The sequence below is a fragment of the Rhamphochromis sp. 'chilingali' genome (assembly GCF_963969265.1).
Source record: "Rhamphochromis sp. 'chilingali' genome assembly, chromosome: 1".
In the NCBI taxonomy this organism is placed as follows: Eukaryota; Metazoa; Chordata; class Actinopteri; order Cichliformes; family Cichlidae; genus Rhamphochromis; species Rhamphochromis sp. 'chilingali'.
In genome coordinates, this window is record NC_137929.1 from 71,735,334 (window position 1) to 71,754,045 (window position 18,712).

General features: G+C 42.7%; 1 protein-coding gene across 1 annotated transcript in view; it reads right to left on the reverse strand.

Annotated features, from left to right (window-relative positions):
• Window positions 1-14,505: 14,505 nt before the first annotated feature.
• Window positions 14,506-18,712, reverse strand: part of LOC308396853 (NACHT, LRR and PYD domains-containing protein 12-like) — a 227,130-nt gene continuing 222,923 nt past the window's right edge. Inside the window, exon 16 of the mRNA XM_080882473.1 lies at window positions 14,506-16,895. Within this exon, the coding sequence (XP_080738599.1) occupies window positions 15,506-16,895 (1,390 nt within the window). The 3' untranslated portion in view covers window positions 14,506-15,505. The remainder of the gene's footprint in view (window positions 16,896-18,712) is intronic.

Below are 18,712 nucleotides of genomic sequence, written 5' to 3' on the forward strand. Positions count from 1 at the left end.
CGCTGCGTGTTGTTGTTTTCGTGACGTATCTTCCATCGACCAGACGATTGGTCGTCTACAGTGGGATTCAGCGCTCCTATCGGCCCAAGTCTACAGTGTCTACACTCACCGTAGATTCCGGGCCAATAATCTGGGTCCAAAACTCCGTCTCCATGAAAAGATGCAGTGCTTGAAATGTTTGATGGATGTTACCGTGTGAAAGCTTCAGTAAGAAAACCTACAGACAAAGAAGCCCCAAGAAACATCAGCCGTCTTCTTCAGGTCCTAAAGTCAAACAAACACTGCTGCATCACTGAGAGTTACAAACTGACTAAATTCTTTCATCTGTAATAAAAAGATCAGCGTTGCTGCTTTACCAGGTGTAACTATTAAGTTTAACATCCAGGCATCCATGAAAACAGAATTTGTTGCATTTAACAGAGTTAGAAGTTAGAAGAAGCTAAACATGATATGTAATTTTCTGACTGAGAAATTTCTGAAAAAACTCAAACGTACAGCACTGCTATCAAATGAAGACAGAAAACTAAACAGCAGTGACATTGGTAGGGTTACTGAAGCTAGCTGGTATATAATGATGTGCTATGTGATCGCAAGCATAACAGCATAACACAAACACAGTGAAGCTGGAGGATCAATGCTAACTTTTTTCTACTTGATAAAAGTTTACATGAGGGTTCCTGATGGTTAGAGACAAATGCAATCGCATGGCAGGATGCTGTAAACCAGGGGTCTCAAACTTGCAGCCCACTTCACCTCTACTTGCGGCCCACATTTTGATGTGAAGAAATATTTTACAAAGTTATTATTCAAAAAATGATTTAATATGAAGGCAATATGAGCAGAGTGTTAGGCAGGCATAGCCCTTTCAGACTGTAGCCTCATGGGTGGTGTAGTCCTTGCTCCAGGAAGAACATGTGGGACTGCCCCTCCTGTGTGTGTGAGCACAAGGGAGGGAGAAAAAGGCAATATGAAAAGTATGAGGTGCTACTGCCCAGAAACGGGAGATGGAAGCATGTAAATATAATAATAACCACTGCAGCCAAAAAGAGTGCCTCACGATCCAAGTTGTAAGTAAGCTATTAAGACTCGACTGTACACTGTGTTTGTGTTTTCCTCCAAAACAAGTAAGTTCAGCCTTTCAATGCCTCTCTCTGTCTCTCGCTAGCAAAGTTGACCCAGACAGTAAAGCTAGCTCCCGGCTACGAGCCCAACACGGAACCCAAAGTATTAGCCAGAGGTCTCCTTTCCACGGTTCGGAGCCGCGGACCTGGTCGAGGTAACAAGAGAGTACAAACATGTTAGATAAGATAAGATAAAACTTTATTAATCCCTCGGGTGGGTTCCTCTGGGAAATTCAGTTTCCAAAAGCACAGCACCGACAGAAGTTACAGAGAATATTATATATATACACATATATAAATACAGAGACATATATAAATAAAATATACGAAGGGGATAAATAGAATAAATAGGAATAAAAATAAAAATACAAGTGAACTGCACATTTCAAGTATTGAGGCTATTAACCCTTTAAAGCCGGTCGGAGCGGGCACGCTCTGTTTTGCGTAACTATTTTTAAATCCCGGTAGCTCTTCAACCACGTAAGCTAGCGCAATACATTTTTTTGCATATGAAACCGGAGGAGTTGTACTGACATCTTATGCCATCAGCTTGTCCTCGGTCACAGTTTCCTTCCACATATGGCTTTGCAAAAACTGCATAAAAAGCGCTTGCAGCAACAAAAACATAATATTCCAGAAACACGCTTTGCCGATCCGATCAGCTGTTTGTAACACTTCCTACGTTGGAATAAACGTCAGCGCATTTTTTTTGCATGTCCACCTGCCCAAAACCGGAAGTGACGTCATTTTTGCGGAAATGTAGTTGTTTTTTTTTACCATCAGGGCCTCATCAGCACTGTAGCCAGGCTGACAAACAGTCAGAGCTCTGTTGAGCCAACCATCCCTTTAACGTTAACTACCCATACGGAAAAGAAATAGTAAAAACTTATATGTGATTACTCATGAAAGTGGCCACTTTCGCATTACTTTCATACATTGTTTTAGTAAGTATCCAAAACATACAAGTTTCATTATATAATTTTTCAAGGCATCTTATATCTGTTTTCACTCTTATATGCTTTTCATACAAGTTTCACACAAGACAGATACAAACTTTATAAGATTTATATATATCTTTTCCATATGGGTAGTAATGACTTCATGAACTTCTTCACAAATAACATTTTTATCATTAGAGAAAAAATTACCAATAATCATCCCACAGATGTAATATTATCTACAGCTACTCTTAGTACCATTGATGTTAAGTTAGACTCTTTTTCTCCAATTGATCTTTCTGAGTTAACTTCAATAATTACTTCCTCCAAACCATCAACGTGTCTTTTAGACCCCATTCCTACAAAACTGCTCAAAGAAGTCCTGCCATTAATTAATTCTTCGATCTTAAATATGATCAACCTATCTCTAATAATCAGCTATGTACCACAGCCCTTCAAGCTGGCTGTAGTTAAACCTTTACTCAAAAAGCATCTCTAGACCCAGCAGTCTTAGCTAATTATAGGCCAATCTCCAACCTTCCTTTCATATCAAACATCCTTGAAAGAGTAGTTGTCAAACAGCTAACAGATCATCTGCAGAGGTTTATTTGAAGAGTTTCAGTCAGGTTTCAGAGCTCAGCACAGCACAGAAACAGCTTTAGTGAAGGTTACAAATGATCTTCTTATGGCCTCTGACAGTGGACTCATCTCTGTGCTTGTCCTGCTAGACCTCAGTGCAGCGTTCGATACTGTCGACCATAATATCCTATTAGAGCGATTAGAACATGCTGTAGGTATTACAGGTACTGCGCTGCAGTGGTTTGTATCATATCTATCTAATAGACTCCAGTTTGTGCATGTAAATGGAGAGTCCTCTTCACACACTGAGGTTAATTATGGAGTTCCACAGGGTTCAGTGCTAGGACCAATTCTGTTTACATTATACATGCTTCCCTTAGGCAGTATCATTAGAAGACATAGCATACATTTACACTGCTATGCAGATGACGCCCAGCTCTATCTGTCCATGAAGCCAGATGACACACACCAATGAGTTAAACTGCAGGAATGTCTTAAAGACATAAAGACCTGGATGGCCGCTAACTTTCTGCTTCTTAATTCAGATCAAACTGAGGTTATTGTACTCGGCCCTGAAAATCTTAGAAATATGGTATCTAAGCAGATTCTTACTCTGGATGGCATTACCTTGGCCTCCAGTAACGCTGTGAGGAACCTTGGAGTCATTTTTGACCAGGACATGTCCTTCAACGCACATATTAAACAAATATGTAAGACTGCTTTCTTCCATTTGCGCAACATCTCTAAAATTAGAAATATCCTGTCTCAGAGTGACGCTGAAAAACTAGTTCATGCATTTATTACTTCCAGGCTGGACGACTGTAATTCATTATTATCAGGATGTCCTAAAAACTCCCTGAAAAGCCTTCAGCTAATCCAAAATGCTGCAGCAAGAGTCCTGACAGGGACTAGAAAGAGAGAGCAGGTTTCTCCTGTTTTGGCTTCCCTTCATTGGCTTCCTGTTAAATCCAGAATTGAATTCAAAATCCTGTTCCTCACATACAAGGTCTTAAACAATCAGGCCCCATCTTATCTTAATGACCTTGTAGTACCATATCACCCTATTAGAGCACTTGGCTCTCGCTCTGCAGGCCTACTTGTTGTTCCTAGAGTATTTAAAAGTAGAATGGGAGGCAGAGCCTTCAGTTTTCAGGCCCCTCTTCTGTGGAACCAGCTTCCAGTTTGGATTCAGGAGACAGACACTATCTCTACTTTTAAGATTAGGCTTCAAACTTTCCTTTTTGCTAAAGCATATAGTTAGGGCTGGACCAGGTGACCCTGAATCCTCCCTTAGTTATGCTGCAATAGACGTAGGCTGCCGGGGGATTCCCATGATGCATTGAGTTTTTCCTTTCCAGTCACCTTTCTCACTCACTATGTATTAACAGACCTCTCTGCATTGAATCATATCTGTTATTAACCTCTGTCTCTCTTCCACAGCATGTCTTTATCCTGTCTTCCTTCTCTCACCCCAACCGGTCGCAGCAGATGGCCGCCCCTCACTGAGCCTGCTTCTGCCGGAGGTTTCTTCCTGTTAAAAGGGAGTTTTTCCTTCCCACTGTCGCCAAAGTGCTTGCTCATAGGGGGTCATATGATTGTTGGGTTTTTCTCTGTATCTATGAAGCGCCTTGAGGCGACTTTTGTTGTGATTTGGCGCTATATAAATAAAATTGAATTGAATTGAATTGAATTGTTGTGAATGCAGGTATGTGACTGTGCCACACTGTTTAGAGAATTTACATTGTTTCATGTACAGCTTTAAAATATATTTCTATATTCCTTTCATTTGGGAAATTTAACATGCAATGTTAATGGTGTTGAAGTTTTTCTATTTTGGTTGTATAAATTTACCACTATACGATCACACTGCAAGTGGAAATGTAATCCTGAGAATAATGGAGGATTCCTGCGACATTTTGTGCTGATTGCCCACGACATTAAAAAGAGCATTCTAACCATTGCCTTTTTGTTGTGAATGCAGACCAGAGAAGACACTACACAGAGGTCACATACATACATATATATATATATATATATACACACATATATACACAGAGGTCACATACATACACTCAACAAAAATATAAACGCAACACCTTTGTTACTGCTCCCATTCCCCATGGGATGGACGTAGAGACCTAAAATTCATTCCAGATACACAATATAACCATCCCTCCCAAACAGTGGTCACAAATCAGTCCAAATGTGTGGTAGTGGGCACATCTGCTATATTGAGATAATCCATCCCACCTCACAGGTGTGCCACATCAGGATGCTGATCTGACATCATGAGTAGTGCACAGGTGTACCTCAGACTGCCCACAACAAAAGGCCACCCTGGAATGTGCAGTTTTGTCTCACAGCAAAATGCCACAGATGCCACAAGCAATGAGGGAGCGTGCAATTGGCATGCTGACAGCAGGAATGTCAACCAGATCTGTCGCCCGTGCATTGAATGTTCATTTCTCAACCATAAGCCGTCTCCACAGGCGTTTCAGAGAATATGGCAGCACATCCAACCGGCCTCACAACCGCAGACCTCGTGTAACCACACCAGCCCAGGACCTCCACATCCAGCAGGTTCACCTCCAAGATCGTCTGAGACCAGCCACCCAGACAGCTGCTGGAACAATTGGTTTGCACAACCAAACAATTTCTGCACAAACTGTCAGAAACCGTCTCAGGGACGCTCAACTGCATGCCCGTCGTCCTCATCGGGGTCTTGACCTGACTCCAGCTCGTCGCCGTAACAGACTTCTGTGGGCAAATGCTCACATTCGATGGCGTCTGGCACGTTGGAGAGGTGTGCGCTTCACGGATGAATCATGGTTCACATTGTTCAGGGCAGATGGCAGCTGAGAATGTCCCAGTTCTTGCATGGCCAGCATACTCACCGGACATGTCACCCATTGAGCATGTTCGGGATGTGCTTGACCGGCGTATACGACAGCGTGTACCAGTTCCCACGAATATCCAACAACCTCGCACAGCCATTGAAGTGGAGTGGACCAACATTCCACAGGCCACAATTGACAATCTGATAGACTCCATGCGACGATGTGTTGCACTGCATGAGGCAAATGGTGGTCGCACCAGATACTGACCGGTTCTGGGTCCCCAGACCCCCAATAGCGCAAAAAACTGCACATTCCAGGGTGGCCTTTTGTTGTGGGCAGTCTGAGGTACACCTGTGCACTACTCATGATGTCAGATCAGCATCCTGATGTGGCACACCTGTGAGGTGGGATGGATTATCTCAATATAGCAGATGTGCCCACTACCACACATTTGGACTGATTTGTGACCACTGTTTGGGAGGGACGGTTATATTGTGTATCTGGAATGAATTTTAGGTCTCTACGTCCATCCCATGGGGAATGGGAGCAGTAACAAAGGTGTTGCGTTTATATTTTTGCTGATATATATATATATATATATATATATATATATATATATATATATATATATATATAGTCCCTAAGATCCTGTGGGACTTCCAGATACAGACGGACAAAATGGTGGTGGCTAACCAACCGGACATAGTGGTGGTAGACAAACAGAAGAAGACGGCCGTAGTGATCGATGTAGCGGTTCCCAATGACAGCAATATCAGGAAGAAGGAACACGAGAAGCTGGAGAAATACCAAGGGCTCAGAGAAGAGCTCGAGAGGATGTGGAGGGTGAAGGTAACGGTGGTCCCCGTGGTAATCGGAGCACTAGGTGCGGTGACTCCCAAGCTAGGCGAGTGGCTCCAGCAGATCCCGGGAATAACATCGGAGATCTCTGTCCAGAAGAGCACAGTCCTGGGAACAGCTAAGATACTGCGCAGGACCCTCAAGCTCCCAGGCCTCTGGTAGAGGACCCGAGCTTGAAGGATAAACCGCCCGCAGGGGCGTGCTGGGTGTTTTTATATATATATATATATATATATATATATATATATATATATATATATAAGGATAGGGGCTAGACCCCCTATGCTAAGTAAGCCTACCGCAGACATGAGCGAGACAGATAAAAGCAGCTGGATAGCGTAGTGGTTAGACTACACGCCTTTGGAACAGAGAATCGCAAGTTCGATTCCTGCCTGGGGCGTCTGTATCCAGTAAGGGTCCTAAGGCTACACTCCCTATGCTAAGTAAGCCTACCGCAGACATGAGCGAGACAGATAAATGTATATATATATGTATACGTGTGTATGGCGCAGTGATGGGCGCCCTGCAAACATGAATGAACCCCGTCCAGTTTATTTACATGCTGCTTTATGATCTTTGCTGTAACTGAACTTCATATCTAGTCTCCTGAGCACGACCCCGGCGCTCTCCTCCTGTTACAGGATGTGATGTGTCAGATGGGAGTGTGCCCGTGGGGATCTGTGATGTTCAAGGTCAGGACGTGTTTCAGCCTCTGCTGGCGTTGATGTCACAGAAGAGTTAAATCCTTCCTGTTTTATTGTCCTCGTCTTCTGACAGCGAGCAGAGACGTGTCTGTGATAGCGTTTGGTCGTGTCAACATCTCGTTACGACACGAGCGTTTGATTTGATGAACAGTCCTGATAGATTGTGATTGGTGAAACTGGAGACTTGCTCCGCCTCCCACCTCATCCTTCATCTTCCTGTGTGTTGTCCCAGTGTGTGTCTGCTTTGATGTGGACATAATGTCAAAGAGTCCTTACTGATGCAGACACCTCCTGTCTGTGTGGCTGCTGCTGCTCTGTCTCTAGTTTCTCTGCTTCAGCTTTGTTTTCTCAGTCTGGAGGAAATGGCTGTAATGCTCATGCCTACTTTAGGCCCCTCCCACAGGGTAGACAGCGAGACTGTGACATCATCATGTGACACAGTTAAATCTTTCTGTACTTCCTATGTTTTTATTCTTTAAATTGATTTATTTTTGGTTGTTTGAGTCTGGAACAAACTTAGAGCAGCTTGTTTTCATATTTTAGGGAGTAACACTCTGGGCAACTTTGGGCTGACTCAGCAAAGTCAAAGTCTCCATGGAGAAACTCCACACTGGTGAAAAATGAAAAAAGAGAGTGTAGGAAAGCTGAGCGCAGATGGAGAAAAACAAACCTCCAGGTTCACTATGACAACTATAAAGAGAAACTTCACAATTATAATTTACAACTGAGGAGTGCAAGGAGGTCCTACTTCTCTGACATCATCACTAAAAACAGCCATAATGCTCGGGTCTTATTTTCTACAGTTGACAGGCTAACAAACCCTCCTGTGTCAGTGGCAGCTGAACTTCATTCGACCATGGCCTGCAATGACTTTGCCAAATTCTTCACAGAAAAAATCCAAAAAATTAGACAAGCAATTGGTACATCAACAGCAGATCCAGGATATGTACTGTGTCCACCAAAAAACTGTTTAAACACCATCAAACAGTTTCACCCGATTAACAGCAAAGACCTGGAGGACATCTTAGGTCAACTGAACTCCTCCTCCTGCTGTTTAGATGTCCTGCCAACAAGTTTTTTCAAAAAGGTCTCAAAGACTTTAGAGTCAGACCTGTTACAGATCGTCAACTTTTCTTTAATATCAGGTGTGTTTCCAGAATCACTAAAAACTGCTGTAATCAAACCTATACTGAAAAAGGACAATCTTGACAAGACACAAATGAACAACTACAGGCCGATCTCAAATCTCCCGTTTTTAAGTAAGATCATTGAAAAAGCAGTTTCTCAACAGCTCAGTTACTTCTTAAAACAGAATAATTGCTACGATGCCTTCCAGTCAGGTTTTAGACAGAACCACAGCACTGAAACCGCTCTGACCAAAGTGTTTAATGACACATGTCTGAATACAGACAGTGGAAAAATGTCAGTCCTAGTTTTACTGGATCTCAGTGCAGCATTTGATACAGTTGACCACAACATATTACTCAAACGACTGGAGAACTGGACAGGTCTTTCAGGAACTGTACTAAACTGGTTCAAAACATACTTAGAAAACAGGAAATACTTTGTATCAATAGGTAACTTCACATCTGAGCAGACAAGCATCACATGTGGAGTTCCCCAAGGTTCCATCTTGGGACCCCTTCTGTTTAACATCTACATGCTCCCACTGGCACAGATTATAAAGAACAACAAAATAAACTACCACAGCTATGCAGATGACACACAAATATATATCACAATGTCACCAGGAGACCGAGGCCCTGTACAGGCTCTTGGTAAATGCATTGAGGAAATCAATGACTGGTTGTGCCACAATTTTCTCCAGCTAAACAAAAACAAAACTGAGGTAATAGTCTTTGGCGCCAAAGAAAAACGATTACAGGTCACCAGAGAACTTCAATCTATACATCTAAAAACCACAAACCAGGCGAGAAATTTGGGTGTAGTGATGGATGCAGACCTAAACTTAGAAAAACACATTAAGACAATAACAAAGTCAGCTTACTATCACCTCAAGAATATATCAAGGATAAAAGATCTGATGTCTCAACAGGACCTGGAAAAACTAGTCCATGCATTCATCTTTAGTAGGCTTGATTACTGTAACAGCATCTTTACAGGTCTACCTAAAAAATCAGTCAGACAACTACAGCTCATTCAGAACTCTGCTGCTCGAGTCCTCACTAAGACCAAAACAGTGGACCACATCAGTCCAGCTCTGAGGTCTTTACACTGGCTGCCTGTCCGTCAGAGGATAGACTTTAAAGTCCTGATGCTGGCCTATAAAGCTCTGAATGGTTTAGGACCAAAATACATCAATGACCTCCTGACCCAGTATGAACCATCCAGATCCCTCAGGTCATCTGGATCCGGTCTTTTATCAGTTCCCAGAGTCAGAACCAGACACGGAGAAGCTGCATTCAGCTTTTATGCTCCTTATATCTGGAACAAACTCCCAGAAAGCCTCAGATCAGCTGAAACACTCAGTTTATTTAAATCCAGGTTGAAGACTCACCTGTTCTCAGCTGCATTTGAATAAAGCACCAAATCCACACTTTTAAGCTTAAATTTCAAAACTTACATTTAACTACTGATTTTATCTCTGATTTTATCTGTTTTGATTTTATATACTGTTCTGATTTTATCTGTTTTGATTTTATATACTGTTTTGTTTGTTTGTTTGTTTGTTTGTTAATTAGTTTGTTTGCTTGTTTTAATCATTGTAAATCATGCTTTTTGTTTGTTTTTGTTTTTAATGTCTCTGTAAAGCACTTTGAATCACCTTGTTGTTGAATTGTGCTATACAAATAAACTTGCCTTGCCTCCACACTCTGTGCTGACTCCAATGAACGATCAGAGCTGCTGAGCCTGAACCTCTTTACTCGGTTGGAGGCGGCTGAGCCCTCCGTCTGCCACAGCAATGTTTCCAGCATCACTTTATTTTATAGCGGCTGGAAGATTTCTGAAAGTCACCAAAAACAACAAAAGTAGGACTTCCTGCTTCTCACAGAGGACTTCCTGCCAGTTCAGACAGAAAAAATAACCAAAGTATGAACAGCATTTCTTCATGGACATGACCTTTAACCTCTGACCGCTGAAGCTGGCTGACCTTTTCTGCTTCCTTTTCCATCTATTTCAAATTAAAGGCCCTCCTAATAGCTGCTGGACAGTTTTGTATTAACAAGGCTTTTATTGTGAAATACTGATTTTGTCCTTAAGAATATGTGTGGCTTTGACAAATGCTCCGTTCTTTGCTGTGAGAGACAGAGTTTAGTTTCCTGTGAGGACAGGAAGTGACGTGTGAAACTATGAGGAAGCTGAACTCTGTGGCAGTCTGCCGTGATGTTTGGCTGCACACACTAAACTGAGCTGAAAGAGAGTGTGTGTGTTTTAGTATGCAACAAGAAGTGAAACACACACACAGCAGCTGCTTTCAGCACACACACTCACTTTGTTCACACGAGGACAAAAAACTTTATTTAACTGAGCTTGTGTGACAGGAGAGCGTGAGTTTAAAGCTCTGCACAGAAGAATCACACGAGCAGGTTTCTGTGGAGCTTCACCTGAGACACGAGGAGGGAGGAGACAAGGACACGAGGAAGCGAAGGAGACCCGATGACAAAGCGCTCAGAGTACGTAGCTGCTCTGAGTGGAGGCGGCTTCATGGTGTGATGGTGGATAAAAGGCTGAAACATGCTGAAGGTGGTATTTGACTGCAGGCTGGAAGCATCTCACTGCATGACAGCGCTCGTCTCCCTGCTGCACACACGTCTGACTCTTCTTCTGTGTTTCCAGATTAGAGAGCAGCAGGCATGAAGTCATCACCTGTGTGGCCTTGTTTACTAATGTTTGTATGAAAAAGTTCAAACTTCTTGGAGATGTTGGAACAAACACAGTGGTGTGTATGTTTGGAAACACTGGGGGCCAAGCTCAGCGTCTGCTCAGCTCCATCCACATCTTTGCCTTATTTTACACACGACTCCATCAGGTTACAGCTGAACGATGAACGCACTGCTTCCTGCCACAGGCTGCAGATCAGTCAGCGTTCTGATGGCGCCGATCTTTTCACCCAATGACATCTGTCGTCACAGTCACATGACTCCTCTTTGTGTGAATTAAAGTTTTCTATCTGCGTTTTATTTATTTCACACAAACTGTTGTTGTAATGTCATCAAATGTCCACTAGATGTCAGCAGTCATCAGAGTACATCAGCCTTCATGCTCTGAATACACAAACATACATGTGCACTTAAATGAGCTCACGTTATTGATCTGATGGATCGCCTTTGTTTTTATAAGTCAGTGTTACCATGGAAATGACACTAACACACTATCTAAACATACAGTGGATTTATTTGACTTTAGTCTTGAATGGAAACAATAACCTGACATCTTTGATCATCAGAGCGTCACCTGTAACCATGGTTACTGACCTGCAGCCTCACATCACCAAACCCACGAGGACGAAGCAGCTCTGAGCAGCGTCACTGCTGAGAACACCAACATGTGCAGGAAAGCTGTGCTGGCTTTGATTCTCTGCCTGTTTACAGCTTCTGTAGGTGAGTGTTTGCATGAGAAAGATGGAATCATGTGTCCATGCACAGGTACACGTGTCTGTTTCTACACGTGTGCATCATGTCACACCCTTCTAATGCTGGAAGGAAATTAAAACAGCATTTTCTTCACTTCTGTGCTGTTTTCTATTCTACGTTTTTATTTTTGCATTTCTGTGAAGATTCAAACACTGATTATCTTTCACATGTCAAGTGTTTCTATTACCGTGCGCTCACAGACTTGGAAGGAGCGCTTGCTTGTTTTATACTGGTGTATTTAAGTCTGTGTGCTGAATGACAGACCCTGATTCATGTGCATGAGGAGAAAAAGCAGTGATTCGAGTGTGTTTATATGTGTTGACAGATTCATGTTTAAGCTTTGCCTCAGACTTCAGTGTGCAGGAAAAGGACATGAAAATGAGTGGAAGGAGCATTTTGATGTAAAATATTTGATAGATGAAGGTAAAGTTTGACAGCAGATCGACCAGGGTGCGCACAGGGGGGGGGTTTCATGGGGCCACAGAACCAAAACAAGAGGCAACATTGAACTGTTTCATCCATGAAGTGAATTTATTTGAAGCACAAACAAAGTGAACGAACATTTAACAATCAAACTGAAGATTTCACATCCTGCACATCTTTAAAAAGCACTGACTGACATCACTGTGGACTGAAACGTCTGCATGCACGAGTCCATAGTTACAGAGAAGTCCACCCAAGGAGGACTTTCCTACCAGCTGGGCTGGAAGCTGCGCCTCCTGTCCCCCATTCATGTGGTGGGAACGTCCTCACACTGGGGGGGGGGGGGGGGTCGTCCTCGCTCCTGCTGATGTCTGAAAGAGACGAACGTGGAGTAAACACGAGGATGTAACTGAGAACTACAGTAACTTATTACTTTATCTTTTGATTGTTATTCATTAGTGTTAATGAAACTGAGTGCATGGAGTTTAATCACAGGGCAGTGTGAGACACACAGGTCTGAGGGCTGGTCCACTGCGTCTCTCACAGCTCGTGTCCTCCTCCTCCTCTCTGTAGTTCCCTCACGCTCTCCATCTTCATCTTTGCTAACAGGGAACAAACGTCTGTGTCTTTCATGTCAGCTGATGTTGTTCCAGCTGTGACGCTGAAAGCTGAGCTCCTGTCTCATGAGCGACAGCTTCATGTTTCATGGTTAAAGTAAAAGGATGAGGTCTGTCTCTGAGCCTGTGCGGACCGGATTTGTTCAATGTTAAAGTCATGACGCTGGATTCCACTGTGACGTCACCAAACCGTACCGCTTACCTTCGTCTTGTCACGTGTTTTCACGTTAGTCGGCTTTAACGATGCGCTTGTGCTCTTTTTTCTCCTTTCTTCTTGTTCCGAAACCCGCGGGCTGAGAGAGCGAGTGTGCAGCGCACTAAAGAGTCCGTGTTAAACACAAACTAGAACACTAGTTCCAGTTTCCGTAAGAAATTAATTCATCATCGCATCTTCAGCCTTCGCGGGACCGAAGATGTCTAAGACATAGAAATGCTTATTATGGGTTCACCTGATGTCATTGAAAAGATGCACATAGGTAACGCGCAGGCCGTCCAGCGCCGAGGTTTATCTTATCACCTCGAGTCTGCGACACTCTCTCCGTGTCCTCTCAGATAAGGGCGCGCACATTTCTGCACGATCTTCTAAATTACAAAGAGTGATTCACAAAACAGAAGCTGACCATCACAAACCAAACATGGCTCCACTGAGCGTCAACCTATCACCAGAATTTACTGATAATCTAAAGACTCACATAACTCGTTTTGTCTCATTTTGTCTTAGTTTGAGACATAAGTGCATGATTATAATACTGTGTAGTTAGATGAGACAGAACTGATGCTTCCTCTTAATTATCCTCTTCATTTTTCCCGAGCCTCAGCAGTGGAAGCCTGAAATGACATGACAACGATCCCGTGCCAAGGAGCGCTCAGCCACACTGTTAAGTAGCTCCCCAACAAGGCTTGATCAGGTCCAGGTGTGTGATGAACTTCAAGTGTGGCCAGCCAGCTGGCAGGGCCACCCACCCACCAGGCCTGAAGGTGCCTGTCACAGCCACATCCACACACGCAAACACACCTTCCTATACACACACAAGCATGGACACGAGAACAGCAGCACAGTGCAGAAACACACATAATATAAAAGGAGTCATAACTGCTCATGGACTGGGTCGCTCAGACCCAGGTCCCTGACATGGACGGAGTTTTGGGCACAGATTACTGATTACTGGCAGATTACAGATTACTGGCTCCTGACTACAGTAGCCGTAATCCATCAAGCGAAGTGGTGCGGCTTCGTAGCTTACCAAAGTCGTACTAAAACATTTTTGACAGATTTTTGAGCGACGTGTACCACATAAAATCGGTTTGCAGGGCTCGCAAAATCGCTAGCCCGACGTCCCGGAGCTAGTGATATCTCCGGTCGGGCGACCAAAATCTATCTCAGCCCCGCCCGTCAGGTTATCATATAGCCCGACGGGCGGGGCTGAGATAGATTTTGGTCGCCCGACCGGAGATATCGCTAGCTCCGGGACGTCGGGCTAGCGATTTTGCGACTTTGTGATCAGCACAACGAGAATTCATACATAAGGCGCACTGGATTATAAAGCGCACTGCTGATTTTTGAGATAATTAAAGGTGTTGGGTCTAAACTCAGACCCCGCTGTATCCAGGACTTATTCCCGTGAAAGAAAAACAAGGCAACAGTGATCGATCGTTTACTTGCAAGGGAGGCCTCGTCGGTATCTCAGCTCATTACGAATGACCCCGACAATGGCCTCCTCTCGCTGCCTTTTATTGGGAAAACAGTTCATCACAGCAAGGCAACGCCCAAATGGTTCTAAGACAAGGCATTGTATGTATATGTGTGAACTTCTGTATGTATGTAAGAATGTGTGTGTGTGTGTGTGTGTCCTCCTGCTGGGCAGGAAGCTTACATCAAAAACACCGTCACAAGGATGTGTCTGCAATAAAAGACTACAGCCCCCCACCCAGAACCTCGAGAGGGAGGGGGGCAGTGGAATTCCTTGCATCACAGAGTTAAAACGATGTAGAGATGGTAAGCATAAAAATGACAACATTTAACAGTTCAGTCTAACAAAAGGATTTTAAGTGCACCTTAAAGTGCAGAAGATACGGTAGTCACTGTTGTTACTGGGAGCAGAAGAGTTATAGCACAAAAACATTTTTGAGTAAACATAAGAGTAACAACCTCTGGGTTTTTATACAAAATTTCACCTGAGCCCTTCATACATTTCAAACTATATTGCAATCCATTCAGGCACTGCCAGTGAAAACTTGTTAATAGCTACATGAAAATACTTGCATTCAGCACTTTAATTAAGATGTGATTTTATGTTGGTAAAAGTGAAAGAGTTTACAATATTCTGACAAGGCAAAAATCAGTAATTATACAGTAAATATATCAGAAAATATCCTGCAGACATTGCCATGAACCAAAAAATAAAAACCCAACAAAAAATTAAATTAAAACTGATAACATCAGAAGTACGCAGGAAAAAAAAATCAAATTCTAAAACAAAACAAAAAAACATGCAGAAATTTGCAATCACACATTTGGTGAAAGGTTTAAATGAAAATGTTTAAATATAATATTAAAAACTACATGAAACAAATAGATATTGTTAAGAAATACACTATCATGCCATGAAAAAGTTAAAAATTACACATCTATAATTGTTGTGTGTCATAAAATGCTACAAGTCAATAAGAATAAATCGATGAGTAATGCGTTTTTCTTTACTCCTTGAAGAGATTAACAGCTAGGTAGGTACAAATTCAGCATTTGGACAGCACTGTCCTAGGAGCACTGAGAATGTTATGTTTAGTGACAGTGGCTGTTAGCAAGATCATCTGTATGTGACAGCTCTCCGTTTTATTTCAAACCTAGATGTTTATAGAGAAAGGGATCCTCCTCACGGAGAACCTCAAACATTTCTGAATCACCACCTTTCCTGCTCACAGTGTCAAAAACCCAACTAGCTTTATCTTTTCTGTTTTTCACTGTTTTTGCTTCGTCCACTTCATCTATAGTTAACACTTTTTTTTCCAGCAGGTGGTCCAGCAGACTGCTGAGAACAGGTCCTGATATACTTTCGATGAAGCTCCTCCGTATCTTTTTTGGACCAGCATCCAAAGATTTCACAGTACCAGTTGTTCCTCCAGTAGGCAAAAGACAAACCTCTGTTTCCCAAACACAGGTGGAGCTGCTCTTGTCTCTCAGACACAGGTTAATATCTGTAAAGACTTCCTTTAAGAACACCTGAAATGATGGGAAGTAGCTTTCGAAGAACTCCTCTTTAAAATCAGCTTGTTTTGGTAGAACTTTAATGAGGTCATGTTCAGGATCAGTGGCCAGAGTGTAAGCCTGCTTTGGATGCAGTTTGCAGTCAGAGGTTGTCTCGATGTATATCTCAGTTTTGTCTGACTTCTTCCTGTCACGCCGCATTTTGGGGAACACAATATTACGTGGCAACATGAACACACTGAGGACAGATCTGGGATTACAATCGTTTGGGGGTTTGTAGAAGAGCAGAACCAATGATTGGACTGGGTCGGGAGGAGAGTCTTCATCCTTGACATTACCATAAGCAGAAAACCCTTCGATATTTATAATAGCATGAGTTTTGGTTATCTTGTGAGGGTGGATAAACTCGATGCCCTCACCTTTCACATGAGCAACCTGCAAGAACTGGCCTCCACCTGTGGAGATGACCTCACAGTGTAGGATATGAAGCTGACACAAAGACTGCTGAGGACACGTGATGTCAAACAGAGGTCCTGCAGGCTTCTTGTGGTGTTGGGCCAGCAGCCTTCTGTTCCAAGGGACAGTCCTGTAAACCACATCTCCTTCTCCCTTCATGACAAACATCAGGTTGGTCACACTGCACTGGTACAGGCCTGGACAGGAGCACTGGAACATGTAGGTTTCATCACCAAAATCATCAACACTGATGTTGGGTGTATACTCATGTAACTTCATGGATGGTAAGCTTGCTGCCCGTGTTAAGTTGTTCCTTGGTACGTTGCTCAATAAAGATGAGTGACTTTGAGAGCGAGTCAGGCAGCAGAAAGCTGTGGAGCAGATGTGCAGGTGGGAGCTTGGTGGCAGGGTGCTGCTCACTGAATTAAACTCAGTCCCTACAGGTGTTTCTCCTGTATGATTTTCAACATCTGGATGGGTTTCTGCTTGCCAGGGAGAAGCTCCAAAAGGGTTTTCAAGCTTTTCTTCATTGCTGCATTCAGGAGACCCAGTTACCAGTAGACTGTGAGAAAGTGTGGAAACAGACGATTTACTTTGGTATCTGCTGTAGTTCATAGGTTCACAGTTTAATTTAGTAACCTGACTTCTAAGTCTCAAGTTCTTCTCTATTATACTATTAAATTTCAGGCAATCACAAAGTTTGTGAAGAATGTATGTCACCAAATTTAAATCAGACCACATATGGTCCTTTTAGTGTTCAGGTCAGTTACTTTTCGTAAGTTCTGAGGCGATCTGTAGCACCTCCTCTACTGTCTCTGTGGCTGCTGTGCTCCGTCAACATATGGCTAATTACTGACACAACACTATTTGACAGTGAGATAGACCAGGCCGAAGAGAGATAATAATGATCCACCAAGAACACATTATGAAATTTCTTAACCCAGTCTTCCTTAACTGGATGAAAGGACATTTTCTAGGACATCTGCCAGTCAGTGACATTTTTCTTCATCTCACAACAGGACACTGCAAGCAACATGGAATACACAGAGTTTCTGATTTCTCAGACTTTTTATCTAATTTAGTTCTGAGCTCAGATAAAATAATTATTGTGGGTGATTTTAACATCCATGTAGATGCTAAAAATGACAGCCTCAACATGGCATTTAATCTGTTATTAGACTCAATTGGTTTCTCTCAAAATGTAAAAGAACCCACCCACCACTTTAATCACACTCTAGATCTTGTTTTAACATATGGCATCGAACCTGAACATTTAACAGTGTTTCCTGAAAACCCTCTCCTGTCTGATCATTTCCTGATAACATTTACATTTACAATAATTGATTACACAGCGGTGGAGAGTAGACTTTATCACAGTAGATGTCTTTTTGAAAGTGCTGTAACTAAGTTTAAGAATATAATCCACCCACTGTTATCATCTTCAATGCCCTGTACCAACACAGAGCAGAGCAGCTATCTGAACGCTGCTCCAACAGAGGTCGATTATCTTGTTAATAATTTCACCTCCTCACTACGTACGACTCTGGATACTGTAGCTCCTGTGAAAGAAGTACCTGACTCCGTGGTATAATTCTCAAACACGTAGCCTAAAGCAGATGACTCGTAATCTGGAGAGGAAATGGCGTGTCACAAATCTAGAGGATCATCATTTAGCCTGGAGAAATAGTTTGCTGCTTTATAAGAAAGCCCTCCGCAAAGCCAGAACATCTTACTATTCATCACTGATTGAAGAAAATAAGAACAACCCCAGGTTTCTCTTCAGCTCTGTAGCCAGGCTGACAAACAGTCAGAGCTCTTTTGAGCCAACCATCCCTTTAACGTTAACTAGTAATGACTTCATGAACTTCTTCACAAATAAAATTTTTATCATTAGAGAAAAAATGACCAATAATCATCCCACAGATGTAATATTATCTACAGCTACTCTTAGTACCATTGATGTTAAGTTAGACTCTTTTTCTCCAATTGATCTTTCTGAGTTAACTTCAATAATTACTTCCTCCAAACCATCAACGTGTCTTTTAGACCCCATTCCTACAAAACTGCTCAAAGAAGTCCTGCCATTAATTAATTCTTCCATCTTAAATGACAAACTTGTCTGGTGGTGTGTGTTAGAGGGATCTGAATTAAACTGTAATTAACCAGAAGCAATGTAAACCGTAAAGTGAGTTATCACATAATCTGTTCCATCAGGTTGAGTTTGTTTTTTAGTAATTATGGTCACCTGGCACACCTTTAGTTTAATGGGAAGAGCAAGCGGACATATGCCGTTTGGCGAATAGTGGCTTGCCTGGGTTTGAGTCGGACCTGTGGCCCTGGTCTTCCCTCTCTCGCTCCCTCTGCTTTTCTGTCAGTCTC